This window comes from Cyrtonyx montezumae, unplaced genomic scaffold (assembly GCF_038088225.1).
Source record: "Cyrtonyx montezumae isolate F1298 unplaced genomic scaffold, pur_monq_1.0 scaffold_10, whole genome shotgun sequence".
NCBI lineage: Eukaryota > Metazoa > Chordata > Aves > Galliformes > Odontophoridae > Cyrtonyx > Cyrtonyx montezumae.
Window position 1 is genome coordinate 8,599,023 of NW_027071826.1, and position 17,454 is coordinate 8,616,476.

The 17,454-nt window shown below is 40.7% G+C and overlaps 1 protein-coding gene across 1 annotated transcript in view; it reads right to left on the bottom strand.

The window, feature by feature from the left end:
• Nucleotides 1-3,680: 3,680 nt before the first annotated feature.
• KIF26A (kinesin family member 26A) overlaps nt 3,681-17,454 on the bottom strand; it is a 94,784-nt gene continuing 81,010 nt past the window's right edge. The window contains exons 8-15 of the mRNA XM_065749518.1: nt 16,858-17,120; nt 16,423-16,606; nt 15,985-16,144; nt 14,184-14,346; nt 10,265-13,640; nt 6,666-6,856; nt 5,644-5,794; nt 3,681-5,153 (exon numbers count right to left, since the gene is read on the bottom strand). Of these exons, the coding sequence (XP_065605590.1) occupies nt 4,978-5,153; nt 5,644-5,794; nt 6,666-6,856; nt 10,265-13,640; nt 14,184-14,346; nt 15,985-16,144; nt 16,423-16,606; nt 16,858-17,120 (4,664 nt within the window). The 3' untranslated portion in view covers nt 3,681-4,977. The remainder of the gene's footprint in view (nt 5,154-5,643; nt 5,795-6,665; nt 6,857-10,264; nt 13,641-14,183; nt 14,347-15,984; nt 16,145-16,422; nt 16,607-16,857; nt 17,121-17,454) is intronic.

Consider the following 17,454-nt stretch of genomic DNA (forward strand, 5'->3'; position numbering starts at 1 on the left):
TGCATTAAAGGAATAAAAAGAAGCAACAATATCTGCAGAATTGGGCTGCTCTGGCTCTTGCCAGGACCTGGCCTATCCATTTGAAAGACAGTTCAACCAAACAAAAGATGTCTTACAAAGAGCTCACCAAGATTTTAATAAGGTCATAATCTCTATAACACATATTAATAGAAACATACAGCAAGTGAATTATAGAATCATAGAATCATTAAGGTTGAAGAAGATCTCTAAGTTTACCCAGTTCAACTCCAGCCTAATCTGAACCATGCCCAATAACCATGGCCCTCAGTGCCAAATCTCTGCAGCTCTTGAACATCTCCAGGGACAGTGACTCCACCACCTCCCTGCGCAGCCTGTGCCAATGCATTACTATTCTTTCCAAGAAGAAATCTGAACCTCCCCAGTGCAACTTGAGGTCATTCCATCTCATCCTATTACATTACTGCATGTGTGCTGATGCACTGGAGAGAAGCAGAATCGTTGCATGTATTTGCTGAATTGATTTCTTTATAGTCCATCTACTGCTGAGGTATAGCCAAGGGAATGTTGCCCTTTCCTCCCATTCAAAAGCCATGGAAATAACCTTTCTCAAGCTGAAGGCAATAGTCAGAAGCAAAAGGAATAAAAGTGGCAAAACCAGGCCACTGAAGGTGTCTGTCACCTGCAGTCCCTGTGTGGATTGCTCTGAATGACTCCCATCCTTCTCATACCACACTTCTGCAGCCCCTTCAGCTTTTGGGAAGAGTCTTAGGAAGGGAAACAGAATGAAATAATGATCTCCTGCGTAAGATGCTGTAAGGTTACTGCGGTGCTAAGTACACCCAATCCTCAGGCAGTTCCCCTCCAGCTCTGATAATAAATCTCTCTGAACACCTACACTGTCAAGAGTTATGTCTTACTCTCTGCATTTCACAAACAGATTTCTGCAAGTCAAATTCTTCAGGAAGGCATGAGACGCACAGGAGCAGCCTGGGAGGCAATTTTTGCTTTCCAATTTGCACTCGTGATACCACTGCACAGCAACAGAATTATTCTGTCCTTTCTCCCAAATACCACTGATACGTAAAACACTCTGAGCAGGACTTATATAGCTCCACTGAGCCACAGCTAAGGCAATTTACACCATCTGAAGCCCTGAAGCAAAAAATCCAAGTCAATGGGACATAAGCCAAAATTGGAGTGTTTTGCTGGATACAAACCAGATTTACTTGTTTGCTTAAGCAGGTGCCTAAGTGCTCTAGTGAACCAGGGCCCAAATGCACTGCCATTTTGTATTTGTGTCCATTTCAGCCAGCCTGGACAGCTGATACAGTGGTCATCTTAGATCCAACATTTTTTCCTTAAACCCTCCTTATAGCCTTACTATAGAACAGCTGCCTGTGGAGTTATGTTCCACACGTAACTTTAAAAATAAAATGCAAGTGACTTGGAAAACATGGGTTTATAACGAGAAACAAAATACACGAGTATCCTGAAATAGAAATAAATGAAGCACTTACTGCATGCTGAGTAAAGAACAAATAATCTCATATTTCTGTTGCATTGCCTACTACTACTGATGTTTCAATACTGCAATTAGGGTGTCCTAGAAAAGCCTTAGCTTAGACCAGAAGCACTATTTGGAAAAAAGGTTTAATATATACATTGAATTAGGTTTTGCCTACGCAGTGTTTGATCTCTCTGTAGGAAATCTGTGTTTGCACAGATATAATAACCACATTTACAAAGATGTGTTGGTATGGCATATACTTCCTAGTACGTGGTCAGCAACAGAACAGCTTGCAGGAGTGACCACCACCTCATCCATCTAGCTTACAAACTATCACAAGCAAGCTGAAATCTCACTTCCCAGAAATAGTTTTAGTCCACTGGCCCACAGCCATGGGGGAATACAAAAGTAACCTTGGAGGCCATCTCCAGAATGGTTCTCCTCACCTTCCTGAGACCCTAGTAACCAGACAGAGAGTGGCTTTCTCACTTCATTTCTGAGGTTTTACTGAGAGCCACCATTACACTGATTTAAAAATACAGCAGCTGTCTCTATGTTCTGAGGGAATCCTATTGCCAGGAAATAAGCATAATTTGAGCTGCTTGGTAGACTGGGCCATGAAGGGACTGGGAAAAGCTTCCCTGTGGAAGGAGAAGCTGAGGAATTTCATAGGAAGATCTGAAACCAAAAGAGAAAGCACTCAGATGTGACTGAGGTTTGCCAAGAGTAATTCATAGAGATCTCCAGCACCATTGGGATTCTATGGTTTTATTTGATACTGTAACAAAATCAACAAGTTCATTCCCTTAAGCTCTTTTTAATGGCTCTCTTAGACCATTAAACCTCAAAATAAACTTGATGAAATAAAGCACCCAACTTCTTTTTGCAACTCTCATTTGTAACCTTTTAAAATTAAGGCTTTTGCAAAATAATCATAAAGAATGAATCGTAACTGGACAGGACTGCAAAAGTAGCCAGAAAGAAGGGACTATAACAGGATCTGAGGACTTTGGTACAAAAGACACCTCACTGTCCACAACTAGCAGAAAATGACACAATTTGCATAAGTAAATGTTTGCTACTTCACCCATCAATGCCTCACCTTATTTTACAACTCAGCCTTGTTTTGTGCCACCATCCAGAGGGTAAATGCATCTGATATGTATGCAATGGCCATGTTTCAGAAAATCCACAGTACACTGATCACAGCTTGATTCCAATTCTGTGTTTGAAAGAACTGTGTAACTCTGCACACACACACAGAAGTGTTCAGCTTAATAAATATATCTGATATTCAAGGATATCACCAAGGAGATCCTCCAGAAATTCTATGTCACATTCCCTTGCATAAAACCCAACGGAATGACACATTCCAGTATGCAAACACAGTGCAGCTTTTTCCAGGGATAAACCATAAAGACACTGATAAGAGTAGGGCATCCTTTGCAACTTATCCAAAATCGTAAAGGTATTTTAAGCATCAGACTCATGCTCTAACTGTCCATTTCCTCCAGTTGCATAATGAGAAAGCATTTACCTCTCCCACCAGCAGAACTCTTCTGAGTGTCGAACAATGTGGTGCTTGGATGCTTTGCTCTAAGTGCTATGAAAAGAGAGTGAAGGAGAGAGGGGAAAATGCTACACATTACAGGTTGTTTGGCCAAATAGATAGAAAATACTCAAGATGGTGTCATTAGGAACATTACCTTCACATTAAATCCACTTTGAGCTACTACAGCTGGTATCAGTGGGGGGATAAGGACCAGGCACAGCTACTGCCCAACCAGACAGCAAATGCAGCAGTGTCAGAAAGGAGGGTAGTGGTTTGCAGTGATGGCCCAAAGGGGCTCAGGGCTCAATTCCAGTTCCCAAAGTTTTCATGTGTTTGTAGACTCGTTTTTAATTGCTTTGTCTCATCAAAAGAAATAAGTTATCTGAGTCGCAGGTCTTTGTTCTGTAAACTGTGAAGTGCTAACAGTATTATCATCACTATTTATTTTACCCTTTGGTGTTTTGTCTCTTTTCTGACTGGTTTATGATGAGTTTATGATGACTAATGTCAAGACTCTCTTACCAGTTCATTCTCTTGGGCAAGGAAATAAAATAATACATTAGTCCCATGCACCACAGGCCATCCTCTCTCTCCCAACATCAATATCACACACATAGCAAGGAGAAATCGTAACAATAGATGTATCTTTTATTCACAGATAAAAACCGAAGCAAGCTGTTATAATACATATTTGTACAAAGGATTTGAAAAAACCATAAAAAGGAAAATGATCAGAAAATATGATTCATTATGAAATGTGGTATTACATACACTATTAAACCTTTTCAAAAGTATTTGTTTGGCAACAATTTATCAATAGTTTCCACACCTAAGTGGCCTCCTTCAAAAAAGCACAAATCTCATGCAGCATGTATAAACTTGATCCTGAGGGTTTGCCTTCCTTAGAAAAACTGTAAAAAGATATACTATTTGTCTTAAAAGTTCAAAATGCAAATGCTATATTTATAGTCAAAACTATATAAAAATATGGACCTAACTTAACATTTACAAAAAGTTTTTGCTTTTTTTTTTTGTTTGTTTTATGGTTTTGGTAATAAACATAATTCTCATTTCCTGCAGTCGGAGAGGAAAAAAGAAAACCAAAAACAAACCACAGTGCCCTTTGTAGACTTCCTCACATTAAGTTAACGACTCCAAAAAGACCAAGTCAGTGAAAAGTAAGGTTGTTAACCAAGGAAGTAGGTAAGCAGTTAATATATATCTATATATGAATATATAAAATGGAAAACAAACATTTATTTTGATCTGAAAAAAGTAATAATACAAAACCTGAAGGTAAAACAATCATTTCAAAATGCCATAATACACCTTTTCAATAGATAAATGTTCATAAAAATATCTTGAACCCTAACCAAGAAAACAATTATAATACAATTTTAATTCTGCTACATAAAACAGCTTTTCTATGAAACAAGAAGGCAAGTTCAGGTATGAAAACATAATTTACTTATTGCTTTTGCTACAATGTTGTTTGTTTTTTTACATATAGTCATAAATACACTATACAGTATAAAATACTTCGTAGGAATACATTTTGTGGTCTGCTTAGGTTTGCTGGCTTTAATTCTAGCACCAAATACAAAAATGAAAATCAAATGAACTTTAAAGGCACTTCCACTGTATGCTTGTTTGATTTTTTTTTTTTTTAATGTCTTGGTTTGTACTAAATTTCTTCACTTCCCCTGGTAGAAGCAATACTTGTTCCTACTTTTATCTTTGTACAGTTCAGGTCACGTTGAGGCACCAAATGATTTATGAACATTCCCATCCCTCAGCCGTTTCTTTCTCCTACAACATTCATTGCTGCTTTTTAATCTTCGCTTTTTTTCCTTCACTTCCCAGCTGCTTAATCTCTTTACTTCTTCATGTCGGACAATCCAGCTTCACTTCCTTCAATCCCTTGAAAAACCTCTCTTCAAACTTCCACTTCCCTTACTCCATCTTGTGCATCTGTTATTCCAATATCAAAACACGTCACTATCATGATATGCGACTTGCACAGATTTACACACTGCTCTAGTTCCTCTGTCACTTGTTCCAGTGCCTCCAGGTACTCCTGTGACTCCTTATCGAGATCAGGGTCCACTTCAACTATCAGACACCAAAAAAAAAGCATATTAAGATAACAAGCTCAGAAAAAAATGTATATTATTCTATCACAAGGTAAAAAAAAAAATCAATGGACAATTTTACTTCAACTGAGAAATAGTTTCACTATCACACAGTTCACCTTGAAACTCACATCACTCAGTCTGCAAACAAATCTCATCCCTCAGTTTCCCACTTGTAACGTGAATTTGAAAATACATTTCCTTCTTCGGAAAGAAGATCAATAAAGATTATAGGAATATTTAATATTAAGAAGAATCACAGCAAGTTTCTATTGTTTGTTTCTTCCATTTCTGGTACTATTCATCACTGAACAAAATCCTGTATCACAGAAATGCTAATGGTCTCACAGAGCACTTAGGGCCCATTTCAGCAAATATCTTAGCAAGTGCTTAACTTTGCCAGACAGACTGCTCACATGCTGAAAACCTGTTACATACCCATCATATTACTATTTTGCAAAAATACTCACAGTCTTCTTTCCATTTATTTGGATCCATCATCAACCTGCACTTTGTCTCTTCCAGCTCTTCCTTCAAAAACTCATGCTTTGCCTTCACTTCTCTGATTCGCTGCTGCCGCCTCTCTAGAATCTTCAACTTGGTATGGAAATACATCAGACCCTTTTAAGACACAGAAAAAACATATCATTAATTTGCCTGCCATGAGCTGACCTCTGACATTTGGACACAAATTGCTCCCAGTTCACTACTTATTAGAGTTAGCAGATGAGTTGTTTTCTTTGGTTGATTTTTTTATTTCGTTTTTACTATTATTATTTATTATTTGAAATTCACATTAATGGATTCCAGTCTAGAGAAATAGCATGCTACATCACTCAAGCACTTGTTGCACTTCTCTCTACTTGCAAAGACCTCCAATACATTCTGAAATTACTACTGTTTGTAGAGGATTTTTTTTAGTAGTGCAAATAGAAATAAACACAGCCTAATAAAATAATGAAGGAGTTATATTTAATCCTAAGAAATGTGAGTTCTTATTTTCTTAAAAGTAGTCCTACCTTCTCAACATCCTGGAAAGGCTATTACGAAAGAAATGGGAAAAAGGCATCAGAAGAATACAGTTTTCTGGTATCCAAAATAGAATTAGGTGAAGTGTTCTCCAATTACAAGTAAATTAAACTCAGTGTATCCCTGATTTAATAGAATCCTGTCATTTACATAAAAAGTTAATGACCCTACAGTTGAGGAAAGCTGTAAGGTTTCATCAGCTAGGCTAAGATTATGAAGTTTTCTCATAATGTATTCATTGGTAACTTTCATTTACATCATCAGTCATGTTAAACACAATTAATTTTAGATAGTAATCACATTTTCTGTGTTAAGAGTACCTCAACATATGAATTGTAAAATTAATAATTATAGTGCTTTAATTACTATCAATTTCTCAAATGCTGTTCCAGCATTCAAGCAAGGATTCTGCCTGTGTACTGTAATTTAAGTTGTCTACAGTTGCTGTAAAATATGTGCTGACCTCTGTTTCCTCTTGTCTGTGTCGGTGTAATCGTTCCACATCATCAATCTCATAAACTTTAATTTCAAATGGCTCTTTTAAAGTGCCTGGCAAAGGTGGTAGATCAACCCATTGGCCAGTGACACTGGGTTTTCTTCCTAGAGAGGCAGCATCTGGCATCGGAGCAGGAATCAGTCTACGACGCTGCAGACCTATAATAACAAAGACAAGTGATCCTCAGATTCCAAGGGGACTAACAGACTAGAACATTACTGCAGCAAATTAAAGATCTAGGTTCTCTGGAAACTTAGGAAGAAATGCTTTTCTTGATCTTTTCCTTTTAGTAAATCCCCTCAGGCTGCTGACTGAGTTACTGCCTTGACAAAATATGTTCCTGTTGGTTTGTCAATGGGAGTAACAGCAGTTCCATTCCCAAAGCAGATGCCTGAGCACTGGTTGTTTATTCTCTCCTTGGAAAAATATTTTTCCTGGATTCCTTTCTCTTTGGTGGGTTTCAATGGTATTCATTACCTTGTAATGGAAATGAGATAGAGAATAATTTCAAACCAATACTGATAATAAGTCTGAATATCTCCTCCTCCTCCAGTTAAAGCCAAGCAAGGCTAAGATCCCTTTAATTCTATTACTTCTTTGGAAAGAGCAAACAGCCCCCTCCAGAACAACTACGAGTACTTAAAGGAATTAAATATCGGCAGTTTTGGTGACACAGTGGGATTACAAGATGTTTGGCACTTTGGAAGGCAGCAATCAATCAAGGTGTAACTTGTCACTGCTATGCCTATCACTGCCCATTTACACTAACTTGGATCAGAGTATGACAAACCTCACAAATTCCTCAATGAGAATTCCTCAACAGGAGGGATTTGTTTTTCCACAAATAAAGAGCAAACCACCACAATGATTCAATTCCCAGGACAAGGTTCCTACGGCAGAAACTGACTCATGTACTTCAAAAATGCTAGTACTTCTGAATACAAGAGCTGACACTTTGGTGTCCAGCACTTTTCACAGTCCTAAGTTTCTCTCTTCATTCTAAGGCAGAAGTTAACATTACACACATCATGAGTGAGTACCTACAGAGGCCTAGTCAGACAATGTTAAAACAAGGCTGTAGTCCAGTCCCTAGGTAAATGGAAGGGCTGAAGGCCACCAGAAACAAGCTGAAATGTCACACATTAGCAGTAAGTACAAGCAACTTTGGCTGAGTGGTGGCAGTAAATTAATTGCTGACAAATCTCCCCCCTTTTATTGAAAGCCTACTCTCAGAGTTGAGTTTTATTACTTTTGGTCTTCTTGCGTATCAAACAGACAAGGCAGTACTGCTCAGAGAAAAGTGACCCAGGGTATCTACTGTCCTCAAGACTTCTACAGGAGAAATTCAAGTTAAGGCTGTCAGTTGAGCCCTGCCACAAAATTCCAGATGGAATGCAGACATAACCCTTAGAGGCCAACACACCTCCATAGATACCTGATGAGTTACTTGGTTTACATGTTCTTAAGAAAAACATCCCTCACTCTTAATTGCACCTTTGCTGATTTCTAACAACAATAACAAAGGGAATATTTTCGGAAAGGCTAAGACTCGATTCTACTTCTCCAGCACTTGTTCATCATTCTTTCATGCTCAATTTATTTAGCCTGAATGACCACTATTTGCCCACTGAAAACACCCATCGTAACTTTGATCTTGTAACTACACTGGTGACAGCTGGTGTCTCTGAAGAGGACACTAAACAGAAGTAGTAAAACACATATGCTAAGCACACAAACATCATATCCTTCCACTGAACCAGTCAAGGTCAATGGCATTTCTCCACAGACAGTTAAAGGATGAGGGAACAAGATTTCTAGTGACACCTAAGAGAGTAGGTTCTGTCTACAAGATGGGTTTCCCTTCCAGAGGTTCCATAAATCCAGAGACTGCGTGACTACAGCAGTTTGAAGCAATGTAAACATCAAGAACCTCTAACACTTTTCAAAGATTACAATATATTTTAGGGCAATGAGACTGCATCAAACATCTGTCTAAGAAATATTTCACAAAGTTCCCAGGAAACCTCATTTCACATATAAAATACATTATGGTCTCAAAGTCTAAAGCACTCCAAAAATAATTTACTGATATAGAGCAATTTCAATTGGAAAAATAAATAGTTTGTCATTTTTAAAGACATTATAAGCATTTCCTGGGGCAAAAACAAATAGAAATCCATCATCGGGTAATGCCTTCTCAATATGTGCACAACTTATACAGCTGCTAATATTGATTTGTAGGAAAGGTTTAAGAGGTTGATATGCTACAGAAAGAGAGCTGCAGCAAATGCTGCACTGTTTCCAAACTGATTTATCACCCACTGAATCAACCCAGTTTCTTTGACCAGAAAGCACCATGAGACCCAAAACACTTTAACTCATTTGATTTTACTGCCAGAATTGTGCATCATGAGTGTCTATACTGATTGCAAAAAGTATCCCTTGACAAACAAAAACTCAAGATTCAGCACATTGCTGACATCCCTCCCTACTATATTGCTACCGGTCAGTAACTTTAGACTACTGAATGAGCATCTTGGTCTTTAGCTACAAGGCACTGATTGTCACCAGTTCTTTATGATACAGGTCTTCAAGCTAGCTTGATAAAAATGACTACTGTAACAGCAGTCACACTAGCCTGATTTTGAAGCTGACTACAACCAGGAACACTCAGGCGAGCACCACCTGCAAGAGCAACAAGGAAAGGCACTGGAGAGCAGAAAAGGGGACCTGGCACTGATACACCCACCTCTGCATGGTGCCTTCTAGTGCATCTGCCTTGGCACAGCATGTGAAAGACAGCCTATCGCTTCCGAGCAACTTCCACACTGGTTTGCTATTCTTTTTAGAATCCACAAGTACACTGTAAACATTTCTCATGAAACCTCTTCTACAGTGCAACGCAGTAATTTTGCGGTTAGCTGGCAGTATTAATGCACTCTCCTTGCTCTGCCTGCAGGCCTTACCTTCGGATAATCTAATGCACGTCCAGCAATCTTCATTAATTCACAAATGCTGTTCTTCACTCCAGACCTATTCCCTTGTTTCCAAACAGAAGTCTCAGCCCACCCCACTGAAATTCCCCTTCAGCAGAGCTCCTCGTCTCCTCACTACCCCCCTCATGCCCTCCTTCCTCAACCTGCACAAAAACACTCTCTTCATCCTCACAAAAATGCTTTCGATATCTTCACTCCTCACAATCCATTTGTAACACCCTCCTAATCTGGGCCGTGCTGGCTCTGTGCTTGCTGCTGACCCTGCTGAGGAAGGAAGGTCCTCCATCTGCTGGCAGCCACCTGCTGCCTCCCTCCCTTGCAGAGAAGGCTGCCAGCCCCCAGGGCACCCAGCACCTTCTCCTGCCCTCTCTGCCTCAGCACCTGTGTCACACCTGCAGCTTTGAAGTGAAATAAATGACAAGTAGCTGCTGTCACAGTGATACACGTGCACACGCAAGCGCATGCAGCAGCCCCAACCCTCTTCTGTCGGAGGTGCTATGAAAATTCTGCACCCTCCAGGACACAGCAGTACGCTGGGGGCCTGACCCCCTTTTTCCTTTTACTCCTTACCTGTTGATCGTTTCTTGGGGGACTTGAGGCTCCTCATGCGGCCTGGAGAGGACATCCCGCTTTCACTCATGGAGTCGTGCGCGGAAGAGGCACTGCCAGTGGCCTCGCTGTCCCGAATCATACTCTCATAGCCACTGCTGCCACCGCTGTGGTAAAACAGAGCTGTCCTCCCCATGGCCGGCGGCAGTTCCCCACTTAGGACACTGCTGTTGTCACTACCATGCCCACTGCTGTACCGCTGAGGCCTCCGGGGAGCTGTTATCTTGCTGTAAGGAGATGGCAGCACTGGGATTGGCGACTTCTCATCACTGAGATTAATGCCGCTGTCATTGCCGCTGTCAGAGTCGGTAGAGCCTCTGAAATGGCCCACCTTGGCAGAGCCACCAGACACCAGCTCGTTCACACGGCTGTTGGCTGCCCTCATGGCCTGCTTGGTCCCCATGATGGTCCCTCGGCCAGGTTTGCCACCGACAGGCTGCACGGAGCGGGGTGCAGCCTTTCCACCAGGGGCCACACCAGAGCTCTTCCCCACCGGCTGTGCCAGGGACTTCACAGAGGAACTGAGAGACTTTGACCCACTGGCAGAGAGGCCACGGTTTTTATTCCCACTGGCTTGGACCTTCTGGTTAGCCGTGGGTTTTGGCTGGCTGTTTTTACCAGGCACAGGGGTGTTGAAGGACAGTGGCAAAGCTCCACCAGAGGCAACAGGGGGGACACCCAGCCTAGGGACAGAGCGTCCTGCCCGGATGTTACCAGCGCTCCCATTTTCCCTCACCATGTTTGCTTTGGATCCGACAGACGTCAGGCTGTCACATCTCTCCAGGGACATGTGGCTCCCATAGCGGTGAACGGCTTCACTCTTTGACGCCTTCGCCTTCAAGCTTGATGTCATCTTAGGCAAAGAGTGATCACCTTTCAGGTTCATTCTACTGCCAGCACTTTCACTGAAATAAGACCCAGCTTTCAACCGCAAATCCACTTCATCTTCAGACTTTGGTGTGGAAGCTCTGGCAAACTCTAGGCTGGAGGCTTTTCCCCCACCATTTCCCAGAGCAACAGGTTTCTGTTCCAGGCTTGATTTGCGCACAGGAGGTGTTGGAGGCATTGGCCCGCCTGGCCTAGGCAACATACTTGACTTCTGTGGCATGCTCTTCTTTCCCAGTGAAGATTTCAAGCTGCCAGTGGCCATAGGAGCATCCGAATTCCCTCTGGTGATGGCCTCTGACGAAGAACTGTTAACATGCGATACTGGCATCACTCCCAAAGTAGTGGCCCCTCTCTTTAGCTGTGGCATCTTCATCACAGCTTCTGACTTCTTTGCAGCTCCACTGGAGGACTTGCAGGCCATTTCACAACCATCCACAACCCTCTGCGAACAGGCAAGCATAGTTTGTGACTTTGTTGGCCCAGATGATGTGCCAAAATACTGGGCAGCTTTTCCTGGCTGCTTCTCACTACCAAATGCATGAGATTTTGGAGACAGTAATGCATCCATGTGTTTTGTTTCCAGCTGATTATCTGTACGCAACAGCCAGGGATCTTCAAATACACCATGTGGATTCTGTAGCTCTTTATAGCTGAGGACAGTGTTATTGTGGATTGGAGACGAGGTAGTTTTTGTTTTCCTAGGAAGACTAGAATGTATTGTTTCTATTACAGGCGAATCGCGAGAATTACATTTTATTTTTACAGGCTGATCAGAGACACAAAAAGCACTTTTAATCTGAGATGCTTTGGTAGTTTCAGAGGTTTGAGGGCTTTTGCCAAATCCTGAGGACAGCTTGCTAGAACTCATGCTCTCGCTGTCCAGTTCAGAGAAGCAAAATCCACTGTCATTCAGAGCGCTTTTCAGAGGGACAGATAAATTGGGTGAATCCAAGTTGAAAGGTTCCTCAGATGTATTACAGCTGTAAGAAGTCTGAGCAACAAAACTGTCACTTGACTGAGCTCCATCACTCTCTACTGTACAAATGCTGACTTCACTGAGCCACGAACTGATGGAGGAACGTCTGCTGCTGGTAAAGGGATCCTTAGCAAAGGGCACAACAATATCAATATTTACACCAGTAGAAGTTTCCTGTGAGGTATAAGCATCAAACTCATCGTTTATGCTGCTGATAATACTAACTGGCCTTGAGCCCGATGCAAGAGCCTGAAGGGAGCAGTCGCTGTTAAAGCTAATGATACTGGAAGGTCTTCCATTATCCATAATCCCACTGATGGACAGTTCTTCCACCACAGTGAAAACAAGCTCATCCTCTCCATTCAGCTCAACGGGCTGCTGTAAAGTCACTGTAGTGGTTAGTATATCTCGATCAAAACATTTACCTCTGAACGCTGATCGGAAGCTGTGTACCTCTATAGCACCCGACTGATTCTGGCCATTGCTACCAACCAGAAATGTGCTTCCTATGGAGCTTTGCTCAGGTTTGTTTGCCATCTGCTTGCTCATTCCCACAGGAGGAGTCCGAACTGCATTGCTATTGTCCAGCTCCAAAGCCTGAGCTTTGGAACTCAGCACCTGCTCTTTCTGCTGTGGAGGTGGGGGTGCTGGGCTTGGCAAGGGCCTCTTCACATACAAAGATTTTTCTTTAATGACACATTCAGCTGTGACTTTATTCTGCTCTGGATTCTTTGAAGGGCTACACCTCGACAACTGCAGGGAATCAGTGATTGTCTCTCTCTCCTCCTCTAGTACTGCTATTTTGCTGTCAGCTCTGCTCTGTGGCACAGAAAGCTCTGTTTTCAAGTGAGGTGTGCTCTTTTCATGACAATTACCATTGCCACACCTTGGTGCAACAGCCTGGAAAGGAAGATTATGTCCTTTTTTTGGAGATGCAGTTTCTTGTGGAACTGGTTTCTTAAATCCCATAGAAGGAGAAGACAGTTTTTCCTTTATCAGTTTAGACTGTGTGTTTTCTGTACCACCGGACACTGGACTACAATTGGATGTAACAGAGGTCTCTCCACAAGCGTATTTGATAGGTTCCTCACTTCCATCAATGCACTCTAACCTTTCTTGCAGTTCAGCAAAAGTGTTGCATTTAAAATGGTCTTTGTCAGAACTCCTACCGCTAGCAGAATTGTCTTTACTTCTCTTCTTGTTCAAGGATGGGATTATGGGAACAAACTCCGGAGGACCTTCATTATCTGTCAATTCCCTATCAGACAAAGCTGTGCCATTGGGCCCAACATAGATGACAGTATCACAAGACTGTTCACTGCTAGAAGAATAATCAGGATCACTAGATATACTCAGGACAGGAAGGTCAGGGTCAAGGGCAACAGTTCGTGGGTGGAATGGTCGAAGATGGGGCGGTCTTCGGACATGTCCTTCTTCACATGAACTCTCTCCTCCAGATGAGCTGGATGCATACTGCAAATGGTCAACAACAGAAGAGTTATTATGATGAATTGATATACGTTTATACATATGTGCATGCAATTGATAAAAAGAACAGGTTTGACATATACCCTGCACTCTGTGTGTACTATCACAACTATATCTAGTGGAAAAATATTTCAGTATGAATTAATAGCAAGGTCATGGTACACAAAATTTTACTGGAGTTACAAATCACACCTTTACATTTTGCATTAAATATTATACATTTCCTTTGTCTTCAACTGTTTTCTGTTTCTTTCTGATTGGTTTTTAATTAACACAAATTGAAGCCCGAGATAGTTCCCCATATAAGCAAAGAAAGGATTTGTGTTTGGAACAAAAAGAAAAGGAATTTCAGGATTAAAGATCGGGGGCGGGCTGGTGGCTTGGTGCCAAGTCATTTGCCAGTTCCCCCCTTGAGCTTTTATGCATTTTGTATTACTTCTTAAGGCTGAGAAATCCCATATTCCCCCGCCAAGAGGTTAGAAAAACTCATTTTCAAATGAATTAATTGTGGCTTGTTTGTGCACCAACCTTGGATTTCTTCTTTCTCATTCGGTGGATTCGCGATGAAAGCTGAATGGTGGTGAGGGTTTCTGCATAATTGGCTGGGGAGTCAGAAATATGCGCAATCATAGTAGTTCTGCAGTTGATGTTCCCAAGTGATTCCCTCAACAACATTGTCAACTTGTTGTCCCTGTGTAACAAATGAGAATGTTAATACAGTCTAAAGAAATCGAAATCTTTTTGCAGATTTTTAGACCACAAGTTTTCTTTCATTCTCAAAGGATATAAGCATTAATGGTACGTATCGATCAAAAACTATTGCTATTATTTGCCTATACACAAAATGTGTCAAATTGTACACATACAAATATACCAACATTTTGACAATATGTCTTTTTTGATGTATGATTATTCATTTTGTTTGTTATGTAACATAACTGTAAAATGATTGTTATCCCACACTTAGCTCATACTGCTCGAGCAGCTCATGACTGCATTATTTTTATCCATGCACACTTTGCATCTGGATCTAACCTTTGTAAACTATGTGCAAATAATTTTGATAAGAAAAAGTCAACAGAAATGGTAAGAAATTCCTAGGCAAATAACATAAGATATCAGAAATATATTATTAGTGTCACCCTAGCTAACCTAGTTTCTGTTCTGCTTGCTTTGCTGTGACTTGGCAAATGGGAAGCTATAATTCTCTCCGAAGGTTTTCTTTCAAAAGGTGATCCAATCATTAGGTATGCAGAGCACAGCTGACAAGGCACATAACATTCTGTCCTCCACAGGTTTCCAGCACACCTACCCAAGGCTCTTCGAAGACAGTTTCCTATCGCTACTCTAAGCTGGCCCAAAGCACAGGAATTACTATCATATCTATGCTCACGAAACTGCAGTAGGTGCCCTTCCCTACTCTAACCCATCCATCCTGTACTCCATCCACAAACCTAGCAAGTAGCTGAAGAGACTGCCTACTTTCAGCATAATATAGAAAGCAGGAACACCTGTTTGAGATAGCACTAGATAATTAAGTAAAATGACATGACTGATAATGAAGACACGAAATTGTAAAGAGAAGCAGAAATTAAACTTGAGGGCAGAAGGCTAACTTCTGGCAGGGGTGTGTACATTGTGAATACTGTCTTTAGACTGGGCTTCCCACAGACGTGTTTGACATAACATTTTTGTCAAGCATACTCCATAAAGCAATACACCTGAATGTTCCCTTCTGCTAAACAAATGTGCAAAATGGTCACCTTTTTTTGTTAGCTTTTTATTTTTTGTTTTATTTGAAAAAAAGTTAGAAAGTACCGCTCAAAATAGTACAGTGAAACAGAACCCCTTGATGACCGTGTTTTACAAATATTATAGTATTTGTTGAAATTTCAAAACAGTTTCTAAATTTTGAAAAAGGAGAAAAAATTGTATGAAATTTTGAAAGATGCGTCCACTAGTTTCATTCAGCTAGTTGAGATAGGTCTGAATGCCAAACACGGGAAAAAAAAAAAAGAGGGAAAAAAAAAAGATCTCTGCCATTCCTTCTGCATTCTTCAACAATCAAACTCTCTTCAACATAGACATTTCACCCAAATTAAGCATATGCCAAAATCCATACAATTTCTGGTCACTTAAGTCAGAATGTCGTGTTGGTAGATAAACACGTCTGCATCTAATCTGTAAGTGATCTTAAAAGAAGACACATCCCTCTCAGACAGAATGCCCTGTAATTTCATCTCAGGCAAAGAGTAAACTGTTTATGCAATTCATTGTTCAGGTAACACCAGCCACAAATTTAAGCTAATGCATGCAATAATTGACTTACTTATATGGCACGTGTTTAGCACCATTAATTAAGGCCAAAATTACATTGCCCAAGGCAGAGAGAGACAAACACAGAGAGCCTCCTCCATCTCGGCTCTTGCTCAGCACTTTTTCACAGCTCCCTAGATCAATGAGATGCAAACGGCTGCGCCCTCCAGACACTAAAACAAAAAGGGGAAAACAGTTGTATATCACATGCTTGTTCAAGCCAGACTGGTTATTCAAAACTTATTCAAATGAAGAAAATAACGAATACAGCATAGGCTAATGACCTAATTAAATACTAATAGTGAGGAAACCAGATATTAGCCACAGCTACTGAAGTTATAGGTAAAATGGCTTGAGGGTTCACTTCACTTTTTCAAGTTTATTGCAAATTACAGTTAAACTAACCCAAACCCAAGTCGTTTAAAAATAAAGACTATGTGAAGATTCATACTTCCTCCTTTGCCACTCTTCTCCATGCGATACTGATAAATGTGAAGAGTAAAGAGCATGTGTGAATTCCTCCTATCTTCTTCCTCACATTCAGGTTTGCTGGTACTTCTGGCAGCAATTGCAGCATCAAGGAAAAAGGCAGCCTTCTCTGCTGTTGGGGCCCTTAGCTCACTTTGGTTTTGAAGCTGGAATACAAACAATAAAATGTCTAATTAGCACAGGAGCTTTTATTTTTTTTCTTTCTGAACTAGCTAAATCTCTTGAGAACTAAAAGAAACAAATATGTACATCATGGGAGCACGACTTGCAAATTCAAAGCAGTATTATTATTACATTTTACCATCCTAAAAGTTGTCATAAATGCTGCCAGATACAAGAAAATAACAAGTGAAGGATACTCGGAATCAGAAAATCTCTGTTGTGATATCCGTTATACCTGGGTTCCACATATTGGATCTTCTCTTAGATAAACCCCAGGAGACTGGCCATCCTGAAGGCTGCCAGTGGCTACTTCAGCTAACAAATCCTTAAGGTTTTCATCTTTGCCACTGATCTCCACAGCAGATACTCTAATAGAGAAACGAGTCCCAGTTTTTTCTTTACGTTCATTGATTAATTTGAAGAGCCAAGAAATTGCACAGGGGATGATACCGAGGCTTTGTGTGGAACTATCCTTCCCAATCATCGTGAAAGATTTTCCTAGGATGAAAAGACAAACGTGAACTTAATTCACCTTTCTTGTAAAAGACAGTTTCTCTGCACATCACCGTTGCACATTATATGCAGTGCCACTTGCTGCACAGATAACAGGAAATAACAGAAGCAAAAAATGCCAAGTATTTAATTATTAATCCATTACTATTTATTCAATTAATTTTGCCACTTTTGTAACTCTGACCTACAGCAAATTAGAATTTAAAAACATCTCTGATTTGTTGGTTTTCATCGCAATGTTCCTATATATAAACTTGCTCTTGAATAAGCTAATCTGATGTTACATTTTACCTTTTCAAATTAAAACTTACAATCCCAG